The 18,229-nt window shown below is 39.8% G+C and overlaps 1 protein-coding gene across 1 annotated transcript in view; it reads right to left on the bottom strand.

The window, feature by feature from the left end:
- The window catches only part of nwd2 (NACHT and WD repeat domain containing 2), a gene marked incomplete in the record, with an annotated part of 63,516 nt that overhangs the window by 11,821 nt on the left and 33,466 nt on the right, over nt 1-18,229 (bottom strand). The window contains 2 exon segments of the mRNA XM_014018389.1: nt 1,966-2,169; nt 13,583-13,699. Of these exon segments, the coding sequence (XP_013873843.1) occupies nt 1,966-2,169; nt 13,583-13,699 (321 nt within the window).

Below are 18,229 nucleotides of genomic sequence, written 5' to 3'. Positions count from 1 at the left end.
CAGGAATGCTGCTTGGTTCGCCCTTCAATTGTTTTTAAAACTAATAAAAAAACTAAATTACAGTGCAGTATTGTACTGGAGAAAATAGGTACTGAGGAACATAGTGATGGGTGGATCAGGGGGAACATAGAGATTCTGGGGAACAAAGTGATGGGTGCACCTGGGGAACGTAAGGATCTAGGGAACAAAGGAATAGGTGGACCAGGGGGAACATAGAGATCTGGGGACCAAAGTGATCGGTGGACCAGGGGAACTTAGGGATCAATGGAACAAATTGATGGGTGGACCAGGGGAACATAGTGATCTGGGGAACAAAGTGATGTGTGGACCAGGGGAACATAGGGATCTAGGGAACAAATTGATGGGTGGACCAGGGAACATAGTGATCTGGGAAACAAATTGATGGGTGGACCAGGGGAACATAGGGATCTAGCGAACCAAGTGATGGGTGGACCAGGGGAACATAGGGATCTAGGGAACAAAGTGATGGGTGGACCAGGGGAACATAGGGATCTGGGGAATGTGTGATGGGTGGACCAGGGAACATAGGGAGCTGGGGAACACAGTTATGACCCCGTTTTTTTCAACATGGTTAGCTGCTCTATCATAAAATGTTGTTCATGAATTTCAAGGCAACATTTCATGAATCTTAAAAAAAAACAGCCAGGGAACTTGAAAGCAACCATTTTCTCCAAGATTAACCTCCTTTATAGAACTGTTAGAAGTTTTTTTTTTCAAAAGACCTAGCTGTACTAAAACTTGGACACACATTAAAGCGTAATACATCAAAAGGGGTCGACTGAGCCAAAACAACTGTGCTCCTAAACTCAATGCAAAGCTGCTTTTCTGTACATGAATATGAAATATGTTTATCAAGCGCAGCTAAAGCCTTCCACAACAGAGCACGAGGACACTAATCCACCATCAGCGTACTTAAAAAGCCTAAAATGTTCTCATTTACTGGTTCCTTATTTTAGTTTTGTAGGTGTTGAACATAAACAATGAAATGGTGGGTATTTCCAACCTTTTGTCTGTCGAACATGGATTTTATACATACAATAGACATTTTGTACCAAATCCAACAACCAAACCTTTTTTATTGTGATGTTTTGTTGCAACACAGACTTTATGTGAGGCCAGAATAGCTGTTTTTTTGTATGTATGTATCATCTATGGTAATACTAAATAAACATCATTCACTACTAAAAGTGTAGCACATAGGTTGTAAAAAAATGGGCAAAAACAACAGAATCCTGATTCGTTGGAAACAATTACAGCCCATTTACAGGCGAGTATACTTTGGACATTCTTGGAGTGCGATGGTAAAATAATCCCCTGAGGTAAACAGAGTCAGAGAGAAAACAATGAAATCAGAGACACCAGGTGGAAAAAGAAAAGTTAAAGTTTTGTCTTTATAAAAGACACAGCATCAGAGATGGGACCAATGGCTCTTTGAAGGGTTCTGGATCTTGAGAACCTGTTTGTTTCATCGAGTGGTCCGATTTTAAATGAGTTACATCATCAAATAGGGAGATACGTCCTCATGTACGCCGTAAGTCATGACGTAATTCYGTCACRTGGGTGGTACCATGTCTTTTGTCAAGCAAAACCCCGAGGAGCAAAAAAACAAAATCGGCATAACTCAGCTCCTATCATTCGTTGTACAGAGTCGTTAAAAAGAGTCGTATCGTTCATGAACATCAAGTCCCTAAATAGAGATAAAATTAATTAAAATTAAGTTCGAGAGTCATTCTGAGGGAGGAGATCAAGCGGTGGAGAGTGCTTTCAAAAATTGGAATCAGTGGGTTAAAACCTCACAAAAATCTGAAGTCAATACTGGCCTGGAAAACTGCAATTGGTTCATCTCTGAATAAAAATAATCCTCTAACTATAATGTTATTTCTTAATAACCATATTCAGAGTCATCTCTGCGTAACAATCATGTCACATGTAACATAGACTCACAGAGTTCTGGTAGTTCTTGAGCATTTGGGCTTTGGGTTTGAGGTAGTAAGCGGGTGGCACGGAGTTTTCATCCCTGCAGTACCACTCCTCCAAGATGTGTGTGTCCAGCCCCGCCTCCACAGCTGCATCCAAGATCATCTCAAACTCCGCTGACTCCACCTCCCCTGGAACTCGGATGCTTCCATATTTTTCTCCCACCAGAGCCTGAGGACGGACGGAAGGAAGGAAGGAAAGACAAAGGACAGAGAAAGCGTGACTCGACAGAATATTTTATTTGATCCTTTTTTAGGCCTCCGTTTTGTGGATTGGTGTGGTTGGGTGAACTGTGGAGCCAGCGATGCACACAGTGCGACTTATTTCAGACCTCGTCAGAGCCACAGGCACCAACTGGGGTTTAGCAGGGACAGCAGGAATGTCGCTGCAAACAGAAACTGACTCTGACGCTGCAACTACAGCAGAGTACGTATGAGTTTATATAAAACACGCTGCTCTTCTACTCCCAAATTGTCAGGGATTTGTTAGCTCTGTCTTAATAGCTTTTTTGATCTTTTCGTTACTGTGCTCTCAGTTCAGAGCTGGGTTACCCAACAAGAGGACCGGGGGCGACAGCCAGCCCACAGATGAGCTCATAAAAAATGTAAAATGACAAACAGAGAGCCAGAGAGGTGACTGCTATAAAGATGACCTATGACAGGGTCATGTGCGGCAAAGAGTTAATTTAAAACAAAAACAGATTTTAAAGCATGAATTCAATCTATGTATTGGCATTATAGATTAAAATAATAAAAATAATAATAGCATTGCTTTACTGTAGAGTTATGCAGGTGATATTGCTTAAAAGTTTGGTTTGATTTTTAAATTACATAAGAACATCCTAAATTTCTCTGTTTCACACTCTTGCACCTCTTCTACAGGCTGACTTCTCCATGCAAGATACAAATGCGTAAGTTAGTGCTAGAAAACAAAATGTCCTAATTGCACAAAAATCTGCACATGTAAAAAAGAAAAATAAAACAAAACAAAAAAAAAAACCTGACTCCTGCAATTTGAAACTAATCACCAGAGAAGGCTTTATTGGGGTCTGGATTTGGACTGTTGTCCACCATTTTGGGGACCCTAGGGGTGTACCAATACCAGGTTTTCTCCAAGTTTAAATACTTCTGTTTGGGCACTCTTAGACACTGAGTACCAATACCGAGTACTTGAACATTACAAAATGACTTTAAAAGCACAGTTATTTTATTTAGAACAAGGTAGATCTCCTTCAGTTGCTAAAAACCTTTTACAACACTGTAACAAATTACTGTAAAAACTACATCATGATTATACAGTAACGGGCTGGCAACCCTGCTGCCAGTAATTTACTGTAAATTTTACAGTTACTTTTTGTTTTACAGTGAATCTTTTTCCCACGTGTCAAGTTAGGAGTTGAGAAGATTGTCTCTTCATTTTTGTGACGTAAAAGAGGAAATCAAAGCAGTTTTTTTTTCTGCTGCGTTTTTGAATGACACTGTTCTGTAAAGCCCACAGACTTGGCCACACTTCCTGTTTCTCAGTAATCAGTGGTATTAAGAAAGCGAGCAGATTTTATGTAAAACAGACGAGACTGTTCAGAAAAAGAAAGAAAAATCTAGAAAAATAACACATTAGAGGGACGTATGTGGATTTGTAAGACTGTAAAACATGATTTATGTGGGCTTTTTGTGTGATATGTTCAGGTTGTTATCATGCGTTTTATACAACAAAACACCTCCAACCAGTTCCTTATCCCAGGTTTCTGTAGCCTTTACAATCCAAACAGCTGTTTYTGCCCCTTCGCTTGCTAAATCAAACACTTCCAGAGCCGCGAAACCTGCCAGAACTGTGATCACCAATTGATGGCCTGCGGGCCTCTTCCAGGTCGCTGGGGTATGTTTTTTTTCCCAGTCAGCTTAAAATAAAGATAACATGGACGTGTTATATAAATACTGCATATAAAAAATGTTTATTTCATCCTAAAATAAAGTCTTTAATGAACTTTTTTCTGTTTTTTGCATATTTTTAAATATTGAGAAAATAAATCATTATTTATTTGTAGAAAATTTTATTAGTTATCCAATTTTGAAATATTAAAGCATATAGTTAAAATGACTATAAATATTTGGCTATGTTGTTGTATACTTAAATGTAACTCTTTGGAAAATTTTAAATAAAAGACTATAATTTACCTATTTTACAGCTATAAATATGTTTTGATCCAAGGTACAGTAAGAGTTAACTTCTAATAGTTGTTTTCCTGTTAATAGTTTGTATGTTTTTTGGCATCTAACTATTTATTTATTTTAATTCCGGTATCAAAACATTCAGCTATTCAGGTGAACTTTTAGGTTTAAGTAAACTAACTCTGGTTTTGCTAATTTTAGCTTTCAGCTACTGTTTTTTATAGGTTTTAGTTACTATTTTGCTCAGTTTAGCTTGCTGTTATGGGTTTGCTGGTCTTAGCTTTTATTTTTGYGTTTGCTCAATCAAACATTTTGCTTTGGTTTAGAAAATGTTATCTTTCAGCAACCGTTTCACCAGTTTTAGTGTCTGCTCTGCTTGTTTTGACTTTGTCAACTCAGTTTTAGTTTCTTCAACAAATTTCATCAGTCACGGGATTTTTCTAATTCTTATTGTTATTAAATTAATTTGCCACTATTTAGCAGAACCTATTTGCTCTGTGAAATTTTTGCAAACCTGGACTTTCTGGGTTTTTTTCAGCAACTCATCATATGGATATTAAAAAAACGTTTTTTTGGTCAATTTGGGAGAATTATTATTATGTATGGCTGGAAGTTGGATAAATGAAATGGCTAAAAGGCTAACAAACTACTGGCATGAAATAATCTGTTATTAAAGTGCCTGTGATATGCCTATCCTTCAAATACAAAAACTCACAAAAAACATCTTTATACTTAAGAAACTTGGCATTATACACATGATTTTACCCATTTTGTCTCATAACTGGCCTATTTTCTTTTGGATTTGGCTCAGCCAAAGTGCAACAGGAAGTGATGTCAAAGGGGAACTCATTAATAAAATAAACTCTCTGGTTTTTGTTTATTAAAACATTATTATTTAAACTTTAACTCTTCATCATCTGTGTTTGATTGTAGCTCAAAATAATCTAAAGAAACATCAGATTCTTCTCCACAGTCATATATAACATGCTCTTTTTACATGCAGGCATTCCCCTTTGACATCACTTCCTGTTTCTTCACATGCAAATATCTCAACAACCGTGCATCTCAGGGGCATGAAATTTGTTTTGCAATATTTTATCAATGTTCTCTTTCCAAAAATGCATTCATGTTTATTACAAAAAAATTAATGTCACAGGCACTTTAATATCAGTCAAATATGTAAAAAACAATTGACAGGAAAACAGACAAAACTAGTTTCTTTGCGATTGTTATGAAAATGAATAAAATCCAGTAAAGATATTTTAACTTGAAGCTAGAAGGAAAACCTAGAGAGCCTCACTTTTGCAGACCTCTGCCTTATCTATATATATTTCTGAGTGGCAGGAAATTCAATAATGTTGGAAGAATCAGGGCTATTTCCTGGCTTGGCGCTCAATGTTTTCTATCAGTCATGATTGTGAAGGAAAAAATAGAAACCCTTTCCCGATGTGACCAGCTGATTTTGACTCCATGTGTCATCACTCACACGCACCTAGAGCCTCGCTGGCGGGAGGGGACGCAGAGCGAGCGAGGGACGTGCCGAGTGACTGTGAGCTCAGATGAGCAGGAAAAATGACAGCCCGCTCGCGGCAATGACGTTCCAAAGCCACTCCATGTTGGAGCCCTTATTCCCTTGGCAGTCGCAGTGGGAACAGATGCAGAGAGGGAGCCGAGTCAGAGGATGGCATGTTGTACGGTCTGTGTGGGACGGCTCTACTCTAAACGCACACAGTTGCCTCTGTGGTGCATTTATTTGCGTTTGCACAGTTTTGAGGTTTAAGCGAACAAATTACGATGGATTTACGGCAAAGTTACCCCAGTTTTGGTCAAACTTCAAAAAACATTTGTGTGCAATCCCAATGAATCATCAAAACATGTCACGCTCAGAGTATGTGTTGTGAATGATTTTCAGCTACTTTCACATGAAATGTAAGCTCAGTATCTGTAAATCTGACTGAGTTGCAGCTGTTTCTGTGTTGAGTAACGTCGATCATAGGGCTGTGTATTGGCAAGAATTTGGCGATACGATACATATCATGACAGAGGGGTCACGATACGATATATCCCGATATATTGCGATACTATAAGCAAGGCGATATATTGCGATTTTTTTTGTCCAAAAATTCTATTAAATAAAAACCTCTTACAGGGGAAAAAAAACCAAAATTCATTGTCTCAGAAAATTCTAATATTACAGAGACATGCTTTTGATACATTTAGCTGTGTTCTGCTTTGTATGTATTTTATTTTATTTGTTTCATATTTCTTATTTAGACTAAATTTGACAATAAATAGTTTGAAAATATATTTTTTGCAAGTTTTTAATATTAATTTACAATATAGTCACCCAACACTTAACAATAGCTTCTACCTCAAGAGGTAGAGGAGCCAAGTGGCTGGCTCACTGCTGCCAACTAGTGGTCATAGGCTGAACTACAACATAAAAATGAATGGCTGGCAGAAAAGTTGACATTTTAAACCTTAATAAAAAAATCGATACAGGGCTTTAGAATRTCGATACAGTATCGGGAAATGAAATATCGCGATATTTCAGTGTATCGATATTTTCTTACACCCCTAGTCGATCAGCTGTGGCAGCCAGCTAGATGTTTGTTTCTGCATGACAGAACGGTCATGTCTGTCCAATGGGTCGTGATGTCAATAATCAGTCTATCATCTCATCTTACAGAATGTGACTTCATGATAGTTTAAACAAAGATTTTTCCTGGAATTTGAATCAAATGGCCACATAGCATCTAACAGCTCCCCTCTGATGAGCTGCGGTCCATGTACAGCACCTCCATGTTTTGTGTTTTTGAGCGGGATTTCTGTAGCTCTTATGAGCCAAAGGTGTGAAAAACCCAGGAGACTAAAGCAAAGATAACACAGCGGCCAAATGCAATTTCAGTGTTTAGCTGCACTCCGCTTCCTCCCCTCCCATCCCGCCTTGCTTCTTCCTCGGGGTTTTTCATCCTTGGAGTGAGTTTTATACTCCGGCTAAGTGCACTTTATCTGATGAACCAGCTGGGAGAGGCAGCAAAGATGTTGGGCACAGCCACAGTTTGAATTAACGAATCAATCACTCATGTGGTCAATTAATCCATGAAACACGCAGTCAGCTGTGCAGATATTTGCTGCATAGCAGAGGCAAATGTCATCCTTTTTGAAAATGTGCTTATTAGAACCACATACACTGAAAATACTGTACAAAAAACTTTGTTTAATAGAACATAGGATTTAGGTTCCCTGAACTACAAACTTGATAATGTGATTAATGGGATTTCCAATTATTGTCACATGTTGGCCTTAATATGTTGTTATTTTTCTATTCTACTAAAAGTTGTCTTTTGTGATAAGTGAAAACTCCTAATTACTTAAAAAATGTACGTTTATTTCATTTTCCCTTAAGGATGTTGCCAATTTGTCACTGCACAATGCATTTTGGGGATTCTGAATATGGATTAAACTTGAGACTAAAATGCAAAGAGTAATGTAACAAAACAGTTGCACTTTGTATTAGTTGTTGTACACAATATATGGGCTGAAGCAATCAAATGTGATGTTTAAATTATCTCTGAAGCTAATGCTATATAGGTTGGGAGCTAAAGCCATATGTCACCTTATATTAGCATGGGAGCTAATGCCATATTGCCATATTTATATTATCAAGGGATCTAACACAATATATTTCCATTTATATTAGCATGAGAGCTAACACGATATATCTTCAAATATAATTTAGCTGGGGTGACAATATGCTTTTTAAAATTGATAAAAATTAAACAGCCTACAGTATTTTTAAATCTTGTTTTACAGTTGATGTAAACTTTAATTAAGCGACGTCTAATGTTACAACTACTCAGAAATCCCTTGAAGGTTTACTATATCTTAAAATAGCAAAAAAGCAATTAGTTTCAAGCTTACTATTAGGATAAAATACATGAAGAAATGCAGCACATAAAAAATAAGTCTGATATCAAATAGGAGTTAAAATATGAATATTTCTTAATACTTTAGAGCAGTGTTTCCCAAAGTTGGGGTCGGGACCCAAAGTGGGATCCCGAAACATCAAGGTGGTGTCCTGAAAAGATTTTCTGAATTAATTACATTTTTGCCTTAGTTGTTATAAAGGAGTGAGGTTAGTATTTTTAAAATGGATAAATGTAGTATAAAAATATTGTTACTATGCCCATGTTTTGTTGACCTGATACAAATGTTTATCATACAAAAATAGTTGGACTTGGGACCCAATTATGGGTCATGAAGCACCTTGGATAATCTCCAGAAATCAATTTAAAGGATAACAAAATAATTGCTGATGTAATATTTTCTCTATAATTATTACAAAAACACAAAATAAGTAAAAATAAGTACTTGTATTTGTGTACAAGCTGTTTAGATTGTCAAAAATCCTGTGATTTTAGGGTTATTAACAACGTTTGTGTACTCAGACCAGTAATATTTGGGGTCACAAGGTTTTGCCACAGATATTTTGTGGGTCAGAAGACAAAAAGTTTGGGAACCACTGCTTTAGAGCAGCATTTGTAAGCTTGATTCTCAAGTAAGATAGCGTGCAAAAGCTAAAAAGAAAACAAGCCCTCAGATGGTAATAGAAAGCTCCAATTTGTTTGAACTTTTGTGCTTCTGAAAATAATGGATAAAAATGGATCTAATTAAAAATCCAGTGACTCTGCAGAGAAAACAAAACCAGTAAAGCTTGTTTTTTTGTCCCCCGTTGGTTTCATCCCCACACAGACCCTCCAAATGTTGGCTGGGATAAGTGACACTGTCCTCAAATGTCTATTTCTGCTTAAAAATGATTCCTCATTGATTGTTTTTCTATACTTTTACACCACAGGGTAACTTAAATTTGTACAGAGAAAAGATATGCACTTTTTAATAAAGCACATTTTCATTTTTCTTTTCTGAAAATCAAGAGCTGCAGTTTCCTGTATAACCTTGATGATGAAGAGGGTTGCTATTTTTTAAATCCTGCTCTCCTTGGGTCAAAACGACCATGGAGGCCTCAGTTTTGAAACATGCCTCAGGGGTCATTTTGACCCAAAGAAGCAGGACGGTTAAGATTGTTACAGTACAATGAGATGTAGCAGATTTGTACGTAAACGGGACTATACATTAACTTTGATGCTCTGGACTGCCTTGGCGTGTGTTCTACGCAGCCAATCTGAGCTGCCACATCAGTTCTCACATCATGCAAAAAGAAAAAAAAGAGAGAAACACAAACTCCGCTTTCTCTAACAACCCTGTTAAACTCAGAACAAAACACGAAGGGCTCAGTTCTGTTTGATGATATGCATCCTTGAGATATTTTAACAAGCCTTTTTTTTCTTAACAAGGGATTTTGAGACTGTTGGAAAAAGTCATGGCTCATTGTCATGCTTAATCTTCGGGTCAATGACACTATCACCATGCCAACCCTAGCTACTGCCATGGAAACCAGCTTTATTGAACTGATGGTATAAAGTCAAACCCCCACCCTCCTGCCAAGGGGTGGTTGGTGGTTTACAACCCTGAACTGCCAACAGTCTTGTGCTCAGTAATAACCCCCTGAATCACTCAGAGCCCACGTCCTGAAGGGTTTGGACGTATCCTTTCATCGGCACACCTGATTTGAATCGATGGAGAATTCACAGGACTTTTCACTAATTGATGGAAAGATGTTCAAGAAATTATCTCCTTCCAATCAGCTGTGTTGGAGCAAGGAAATGCCCAAAAACAGAGGCCTCTGAGGACAAATTCTCACTCATATAAAGACGTTAACAGAATATTTCAAAATAAGGATGACTGTCACCCAATGTGGGCGATAATGTCTGTTAGCAAAATATCTCATGGACCAGTGGTTGGATTTTACATAAACTAGCCAAATAATCATTCAAGGTGCATCTAAGAACTGATTATATTTAGAGTCAACCCAACTTAAGATTGGCTGCTACAATTTTTCAGCCATAGCAAACACAAAAATGGATACAATGAAGTCAATTTTACAGATACTGAGCTGAAATTTGGTAGAAGCTCAGAATTAACACATAATCTCCTTTCAGAAGACAGTGTTTCCCCCATCATTCAATGAGGAGGGCCCTCCACCATCCCTATCTAATCCCCCACTACCCTGCAGAGATGAGAGCTCCATTACTTCTGGACAGGGAGCAGAGATTATGGCTTCCCAAAACCAGTAATGTAGTGGAAACATTGGAAGATGCCTCATATCGTTACAGATGTGTGCTCTGACCACCTTGAATCATTTAGAAGAAACTCAGAGGTGGAGACACGGACTGAAACACCCCTGTCTCTAGCACCTCTAGAGCACCAGGCAGTCGTGGACACGGTACTGTGGATCTCTGAAAAGGTAGGCCAGCTTAGTGCTGACTGCCATCTTTGGGGACCACCCAGCCACGGGTTTCTGAAGTCAAAACACCAGAGCCAGAATCCTTTTGGATTAAAGTGCATTTGAGCATGGCAAGACAGCGTCTCCCTCGTGAATTCTGCCAGAGGGAGCACCAACACGAAATGGACCGTTTGTCTTCTAAAGGAGCCTATGGTCTGAGTGAACAAGGATCTTTGTTTCAATAACAGCAAGGTAGAGGGCAACATGCATCCTTTCAAGGAAAGCATAGTTTCATTATCATAAGACCTTTTTGCACTGCAATGCTTGGCTTCAGGCCAAGGCATTGCAGTGCAAAAAGGTCCTGCTTATTGGGGTGGAACAGGGATAGCCCTGGCTTATCCCTGTTCCACCCCAATTTCTGGAACCCCAAGACCCATGGTTCCTTCCAGGCCGGGATGCTCGGTCCGATTTGACGTCAGCTACTGCTGCTCATCGGCTGGTTCACTGATCAGGTTTACATCACATAGATGACAGGAAATTTATGTGAGTTGTTTGCAGCTGCTAACGTTTTTTTCTCTCTCACAAATTTAACTACACAACAACAACAAGCTAACATTAGCTACCATTAGCTTATCGTTCTCTGTCATCCCGCCCTCTCGTTTTAAGCATCATTTCGCTGGATGGTCTGGTTCAATAGTCTGTACTTTTCCTTCGAGTTTAGTGTGGTCCATTATATTTGTGTTGCAAATAAAATGAAATAAGATTTGTGCGTTTTTAATTTTATGATCCCACCCACATTGAGGCTTCTCTCTGCTCAGTGCAAACACAACTAGGGTCGGGGTTGAATAAGGCCAGGGTCGCTGACTGGAGCTGGGGCTGGCCAAGCCGGGCCATTCAATGCAAAAAAGCCAATAGTTGATTTCTAAACTGTGGAAATATGTTTTTTTTTTCTTTTTCTGGTAGTAATTTGCATTCAAACTGTTCCAAACCAGTCATTATGTAGGATCATAATGTGCTTCAGATGGAAAATTCTCGACTCAGAGTTACAAAACCAGAAAATAACCCCTGCAATCAATGCGCCTTCATCTACAATATCAAAGCTTTTTTTTGTATCATGCAGGACAGTTCTTTGTAGTTCATTGAGCAGCCATATAAAATACCACAGAGAGATTAAAAAAGGTTTCCGGTATTTGCACAGATCCTCTGTGGCAGCAACAAAAACACCTACAGCACACACGTCCAGATGGATTTTCTGCTCCCTCTGTTGCTTTTCGACAAGATCAATAATCAGTATGGAAGTAATTTACTTTCCCACAGCGTTTCCCGTCTTTACGGGCTTTTCTCTTTTGATTCACAGACCAGGCCTCGGTGACACCGGCTATAATCTGCCGGAGCCACATTTGTCTGAGCGACATTCTGACGACACCTGAGTGGGTGAAGGTGATGGGAATGGTGCGAAAAGACAATGAGCGGCTGATTTGTGTTTGAATCGGGCAAAGAACAAGGAAGAAAATTACAGAAGAAAGGAGGAAAATGGAGAAAATGAAACGCAAAGAACAGACTAAGAGATTGCCTGGGCGGTAGGCCACGCGGCTACGCGTGTACTCCCACTCCTGTTCAAAAACAAGGATTTCTATGATATGCTTGATGGTTTCTCTCGTCCTCACTTGTACATTTTAAGTTACCGCCTTGTAAAAATAGACAACCGCTCCTCCAGACATGCCTTAGACAACCTCAAACTGTCAAAACTAGGATTAGTGAAAATGCCACCAGCACTATGAGCTCCTTGGCTTTGGAAGTGGGGCTGGTTGGCCAGCCTGGTGGGGATGAGGGTGGGGTGGGTCGATCCTCAGACCGGCAGCAGCTGGCTCTGATGTGCCAGAATGGGATGGTGCAGCCATCATGGGACACTTCAGCATGAAATCTTACATTCATCACAGAAGATGAATCACTAGAATATGCTATTAAACATTTAAGTAACCCAGATGGAAAAGACACAAGCGTGTGCAACTTCTGAGCACTAATCTGGGGCTCTGTGTCAAACGTGAACATCTGAACAAATAAAATAGCAAGAAGAGAAAGATGTGGCTGCTGCAAGGATCGTCAGGATTTCCTTCACACACGTTTTGTTCCCCTTCAAAACAGCTTACGCAGGAAGTGCTGCACACTTTGGATCGAGCCTGTTAAGATGATCACGTTTGAAGTTCATGTACTTTTTTTTTAGAAGAGCATACTGTCGTTCGTAGAAAAGCGGCAACAGGAATCTAAAGTCTGTCCTTCAGAACGATGCGCTTTTCTGTTCTGACGTCCTACTTCTGTCAGTGAAGCATCTGCGGGCTGTTGTCTCCTCGATTTGATGAGTGTGTGATGTCTCTGGATCCTTTGTGGCTTTCACAGAGACGTGCCTGTGAAGGATTTCAAACCTGAGACGGCTTCAAAAACTCTTCAGCGTGGCTATCATGTCAGATGTTCGTGCGCACGTTTGTGTAGAATTTCATTTCTGTACAGAATGGATCATCTTTGCTGAGGCCGAGTTTGTTTCTCCCGATCGTCATGGTTTTGTGAAGCCTTTATGGTGTTGATTTATGAAGGATGTGGATCCTCGTTGTGGCTTTAAATAAACTGGAAAGGTTTTTTTTTCAGCTCTTTCATGTGCATCTTCTTTATCTCTGATAAATATTTATTAAAAAGCTTTGCTGCACTCCTAACATCTCCTGTGGCAGACAGTTAAGAGGAGCGTTAAAGGAGGGAACGTGTTAAATTCAGATTTTACTTAGTAGATGCCAAACAAGTCAGCTGTTAGGAAAAAAATACCTGTAAAATGTGACACTGTGGTGTTTTTTTTTTTAAGTTTTGTCAAGTATCAGATAGAAAAAGCTAAACCTGAGCAGCATTTAGAAACATACTGTAAATCCAGTGCTCATCTTTTACCTATAATGACAATCTCTTCCATCGGAATAATCAGTGTGCATTGCCAATGCACACTGCGGAGTACTTTGAACCAAACAGGACTAAAAAAATAAATAAAACAAAGAAATACACAACACTTTGTGGAACATGAGATACTCACAACAAAGCACGGTCCGGCTGACGTCTTCAAACACTCTTCCAGAAGTTTCATTCGGAGTCTGTGCAGCTCTGGACTGTCCCACTCCTCTGGATCTACTCCCCAGTACAGGTCCACCACCTGAACACACAAAAACAGCCTTTCTTATCATAGTATGTCATATCCAACAGGTTCTAATGCAAAAAAGTTTAAAGTATTGGGGAATTTTGTCTTAATATTCAACAAAAATATAAAAATTAATACTTTAATCACTCTGCTGCCATTGGGTCCAAATGACCGTCAAGGTCTTAGTGAGGTCCAACGAGTCATTTTGATGCCAGGGCAGCAAGTGAATTGAAAAAAAAAAAAAACCCAGAGAAACCAGAAGGTTTTGTGAGAATCATCTGAATAAAGCTTAAGGCGAAACCACTTTTGACATAAACACCAATATCTGCTTTGTGCCACCTACTGTACCCCCAACCCCCAACACCCACCACCCTCAGAGCGCACCAGGAAGACACACACTTACACACACACTCTCTCTCTCAACACATTCATCACAAGTTTTGGCAGTTGAGACAATCCCAACTGTAAACACGCCACAGGGGGGGTATCTCCTGCAAGGAGGAGAGAATCGTCAGGAAATGCCTGCGAAAGTGTGTGTGTGTGTGTGTGTGTGTGTGTGACACCACGCTGGTGCAGCATCTAACAGGACAACAAGCAGCCCTCCCCGCAGCTTCCTGGCTCCCCGACAGCGTTTACCCTGCAGGCTTGGATGTGTGGCTCACAACACTGGGAATTATTCCTGACGGCCCGGGAGCCGTCGAGGATGAGCAGTTTAGGTAAAAGATGGAGGGGTGCAAATTGCCTGATGGCCTTCACAGCCCTAAAAACACACATGCTTCATGTTTCTGTAAGTGATGCATGTGGTGCTTCAGGAGTATTAAGTTTCCGTAAATTTAGCCAGACAAAGTGACTGGCACATCTGCAGTTTGGTCAGGAAATGCAGTGAAGGGCAGGCCGTTTTACCCGAGCGATGCTGAAATCGAGTGTGGAACTTAACGTTGACAAGTGGGGGGAGCAGCAGGGGGAACTACACCTCTGTGCTTGTTAAATTTCTGTACTACTGTAAAAGGAGACAGGTGTCATTATCAGATATGGGCTGGGCATGGACAGAGTGAACATTGAGCTGACTTTGTTACTACCCCATCTCTGGTCTTTAGACAGCCCGTCTACATTTAGAGCTTCATTCACCCAAGAAGGACATTTGGTGACAAATAAGTTTGTTTTGAGTCCACAAAGATGCATTTTAAAAACTCCAAAATGGTATTTTTAAATGGTTTTCAAAAATGAATTTTTTTTTTAAACACCCCAGATAGCAACATTTGTCTGGTCCAGTTCTGGCCCACACAAAGCAACACTCGACCCAGATATCCCAAAGAATGATGGGCCTTTGGCGGCCCGGATGTGGTTTGCCAGAGGTGGTCCATGCATGGGCCAGTCACACATAAACCAAATCACAACTGGGCCAGATGTGGCATTGATAAATTTGGGCCACAAAAAAAAAAGCTACAATTTGTAACACAATACTGATAAGCTAACTAAAATAGTTTCCGAATAAACTTGTTTTGGTGATGGACAATATGTTTGGGACTTGGCAGCCGAGAGATAAATAGTGAAAGTGTGGGATCAAAATGACACTTTGACTGATTCAATGAAGCTACACGTCTAATCCCTCACCACCAGAAGACCATAACGTAACAACAAAAAAAGAAAAAACATTCCACACAGCGGCATGCACGCTTGATACACATCCTTCACTTTGGCTTGTTGTGAAATCCTCCCAGTTTGGCACGTCAGTCACGCTGTATCAGTGTCACTAATCTACTTCCAATGCACACATTTGTGGTGGCGTTGGTGGTGGTGGTGGGGGATTGTGACGGGCCATGTGTTGACAAGGACCGAGGGGGAAGAGGAATGAAGTGAGATGAGGGACCCTGATTGCAAAAAGGTTGCAGCAGGTGATTGGGAGGATGCACAGTAATTAAAAGCTAAATGAAGACATTAGTCATTTCTATTCACGCCATGCATGTGGTGGGGATTTTCTGATTAAATTTGCCCCCTCACCTGCTGGGCCGAGGTATGAAGTGTTGAAGGAGATGGGAAAAAAATGGGAGGAGAGGAGACAGGACCAGAAACAAGATATTTATGCAAAGGAAGCAAGGGCACATAAACGAAATAAAAAGAGAGAAAACAGTCAGAGGGCTTTTCAACGAAGACTCCCTTGAGAACGGATTTTTTTCCTTGGGTCTTTTCGTCCTCCTGTGATTTTCTTTCCACCAACTTTGCGGCTCCTCTCTCTTTGATAACCCCCTTCCCTCAAATTACAGTAGTAGGGGTGTCGTTGCTTACATAAGAGTCGAAGCTGCTTCCACTAAGCAGCTTTATGATGCCCTTGCAAAGTGTTTACCCGTGGCAGGTCAAGTACAGGAGACGACTTTTCCTTTCGTTTACTTTTTTTAATTTATGGATTGATAGATTATTAAACCTTGGGTCTCTGCCCAAGATGCTGAGAAAGAAAGGGCATCACGTCAAGCAGGAGGAAAGTAGAAAAAAAAACACATCAACTGAAAGAGGCTAAGGCAAAGAGTAAAGATACAATATAGATATTAGTTTGCCTTAAACTCACAATTACAGCATATTTATTAAGAACATGCTGTAAATCCTTGGAAATATTAAAGAAATTTGAAGGTTTTAGCAGCAAATCTAACGCCATATATTTATATACATACTGTATATACATTTGCAGAGATCTGAAGCACACAGATCAGATGGAGGTGCGATGAAGTGAGACCTGATCATAGTTACTGATGTTCAGTTAAAAGCAAAATCCACTTTTTTTGTCCACTGAATACATTTTGTTGTGTACTTGGAATCTTTAGGAATGCAGAAAAATTTGAAGTTAGTCTCTCCCAGAGCTGCGTAGACATCTTTATATTCTGTCTGGGTCAACCCGTTCAGTTTTCTATATTTTCTAAGATGTTTTCTGAACTAAACCTCACAGTATTTGCGACAGAACTTCGAAGTGAAGTCTGGACTCAAAACAATTTCTTTGTCTTGGACTGCTTGTTTGGATTTGAAGAACCAGCCTTAAAATGAGTTGATCTGAGACACAACCCAAAAAAGGGGTGAAAGAGGGGCTTGTGGAGTTGCGATAAGGAGGAATTCAAACCAAAGTGTTACAGTTCCAATTTGTAGACCTCAACTTAATAATTTAAATGTGGGGGAAAAAAAGGATTTAAAAGCACATGTCTCCTTTAATCAAACATATTGGATTAGCAGCACCAGCTAATCTTAATTCTTAATCTTAATTTCTATAAAAGTTGTAGAAATGGACTTAGTCATTCCCACGTTACCTCTTCACTTGGTAATAACTATATAAGTTATGTTTTGATAAGAAAATACTGTATGATTGATACTCCTTTTTACTGAGACTCTTTGAAAAGCAGACTTAGTTTTTTAAGCTGATAGGCACATATTAGAGAAAGGCCTTCCTAAAGTTTGCTGGCGTAAAGTTTTTAACACCAGATGGGGATGTTTGGGAGCTTAATGAGAGCACGCACAGCTTGGGAACCCCTCGAAGCAATAGGTAAACTCCCACCTCATCACCAGCATAAACATGAGATGAACTCAAAGCCAACTGATTAAACCAACACAGCAGTAGATTCAAATACAACTTTAAGGTTGGAAAAACGAATAAATCAACCAAGTTTCTGCATCTCGTTGGACTGAGCACTGCTGCCACAGACCCCAGATGATGAATTTCAATGATAATAGAGTACATTGGGTAAGTTGTTCTGGCAACTGATTTATTTCTCGCAGAAAATCAATCACTTCGCTTTGATTGGGAAGTCAGGATACGCTGCAGTTTTTATAATGAATTAGAGCCAATAAGCCGAGATACATTTTCAGCTCTCAGCTGCCTTGTAGACCAATCGATGCGGATATTTCTCCAGACGCCAAAACCTTTAGTGCCTTAGAGGTGGTACATCTCGGGGCACACAGGTTTTAACTGACCGCCTCCACTTTGACTATTTAATTTTTCTTTTCTGCACGGAGAAAACATTGCAGGAAATGTATCATTTGGTTTAAAAAAAATCACGCTTTCCAACTGAGTTAAGTGCAGACTGCAGTGCGGGAAGGTGTCTCTTAGTCAGACTGGCCGCTGGGTGGAAGAAGGCTGAGCTGATCTGAAAACACTCGGGGGCAAGAAGTGGAGGAGAAGAAGTGTGGGCGTCACTGGAAGGCATATGGAAAGCAAATGGGAGCATTAACACAGTTCATGTTTGCACTTAACCAGATTGCTAAGAAGATTTACTCGCATTTGGCTCAGAACGGATAAAAAATGTCATCTTTTCGTGAATTCTGCCCACTTTATTCAGCTTCCCCTCAAACCCTACTGTAGGTGTTCATCAGATTTGACAGAAATGGGTTTCCTGCTGCAGCTTGCTTGTGACAAACAAACTGACATGAGGGTGAAGTAATGATACATCCTCTTCACAAAATAAATGTTTCTCTCGTGGGTTATGTACAGTGGTTTGCAAAAGTATTCATACCCCTTGAACTTTTCCATATTTTGTCACATTACAACCACAAACATAAATATATTTC

The sequence above is a fragment of the Austrofundulus limnaeus genome, unplaced genomic scaffold (assembly GCF_001266775.1).
Source record: "Austrofundulus limnaeus strain Quisiro unplaced genomic scaffold, Austrofundulus_limnaeus-1.0 Scaffold191, whole genome shotgun sequence".
In the NCBI taxonomy this organism is placed as follows: domain Eukaryota; kingdom Metazoa; phylum Chordata; class Actinopteri; order Cyprinodontiformes; family Rivulidae; genus Austrofundulus; species Austrofundulus limnaeus.
This window is presented reverse-complemented; position numbering and strand designations above follow the sequence as displayed.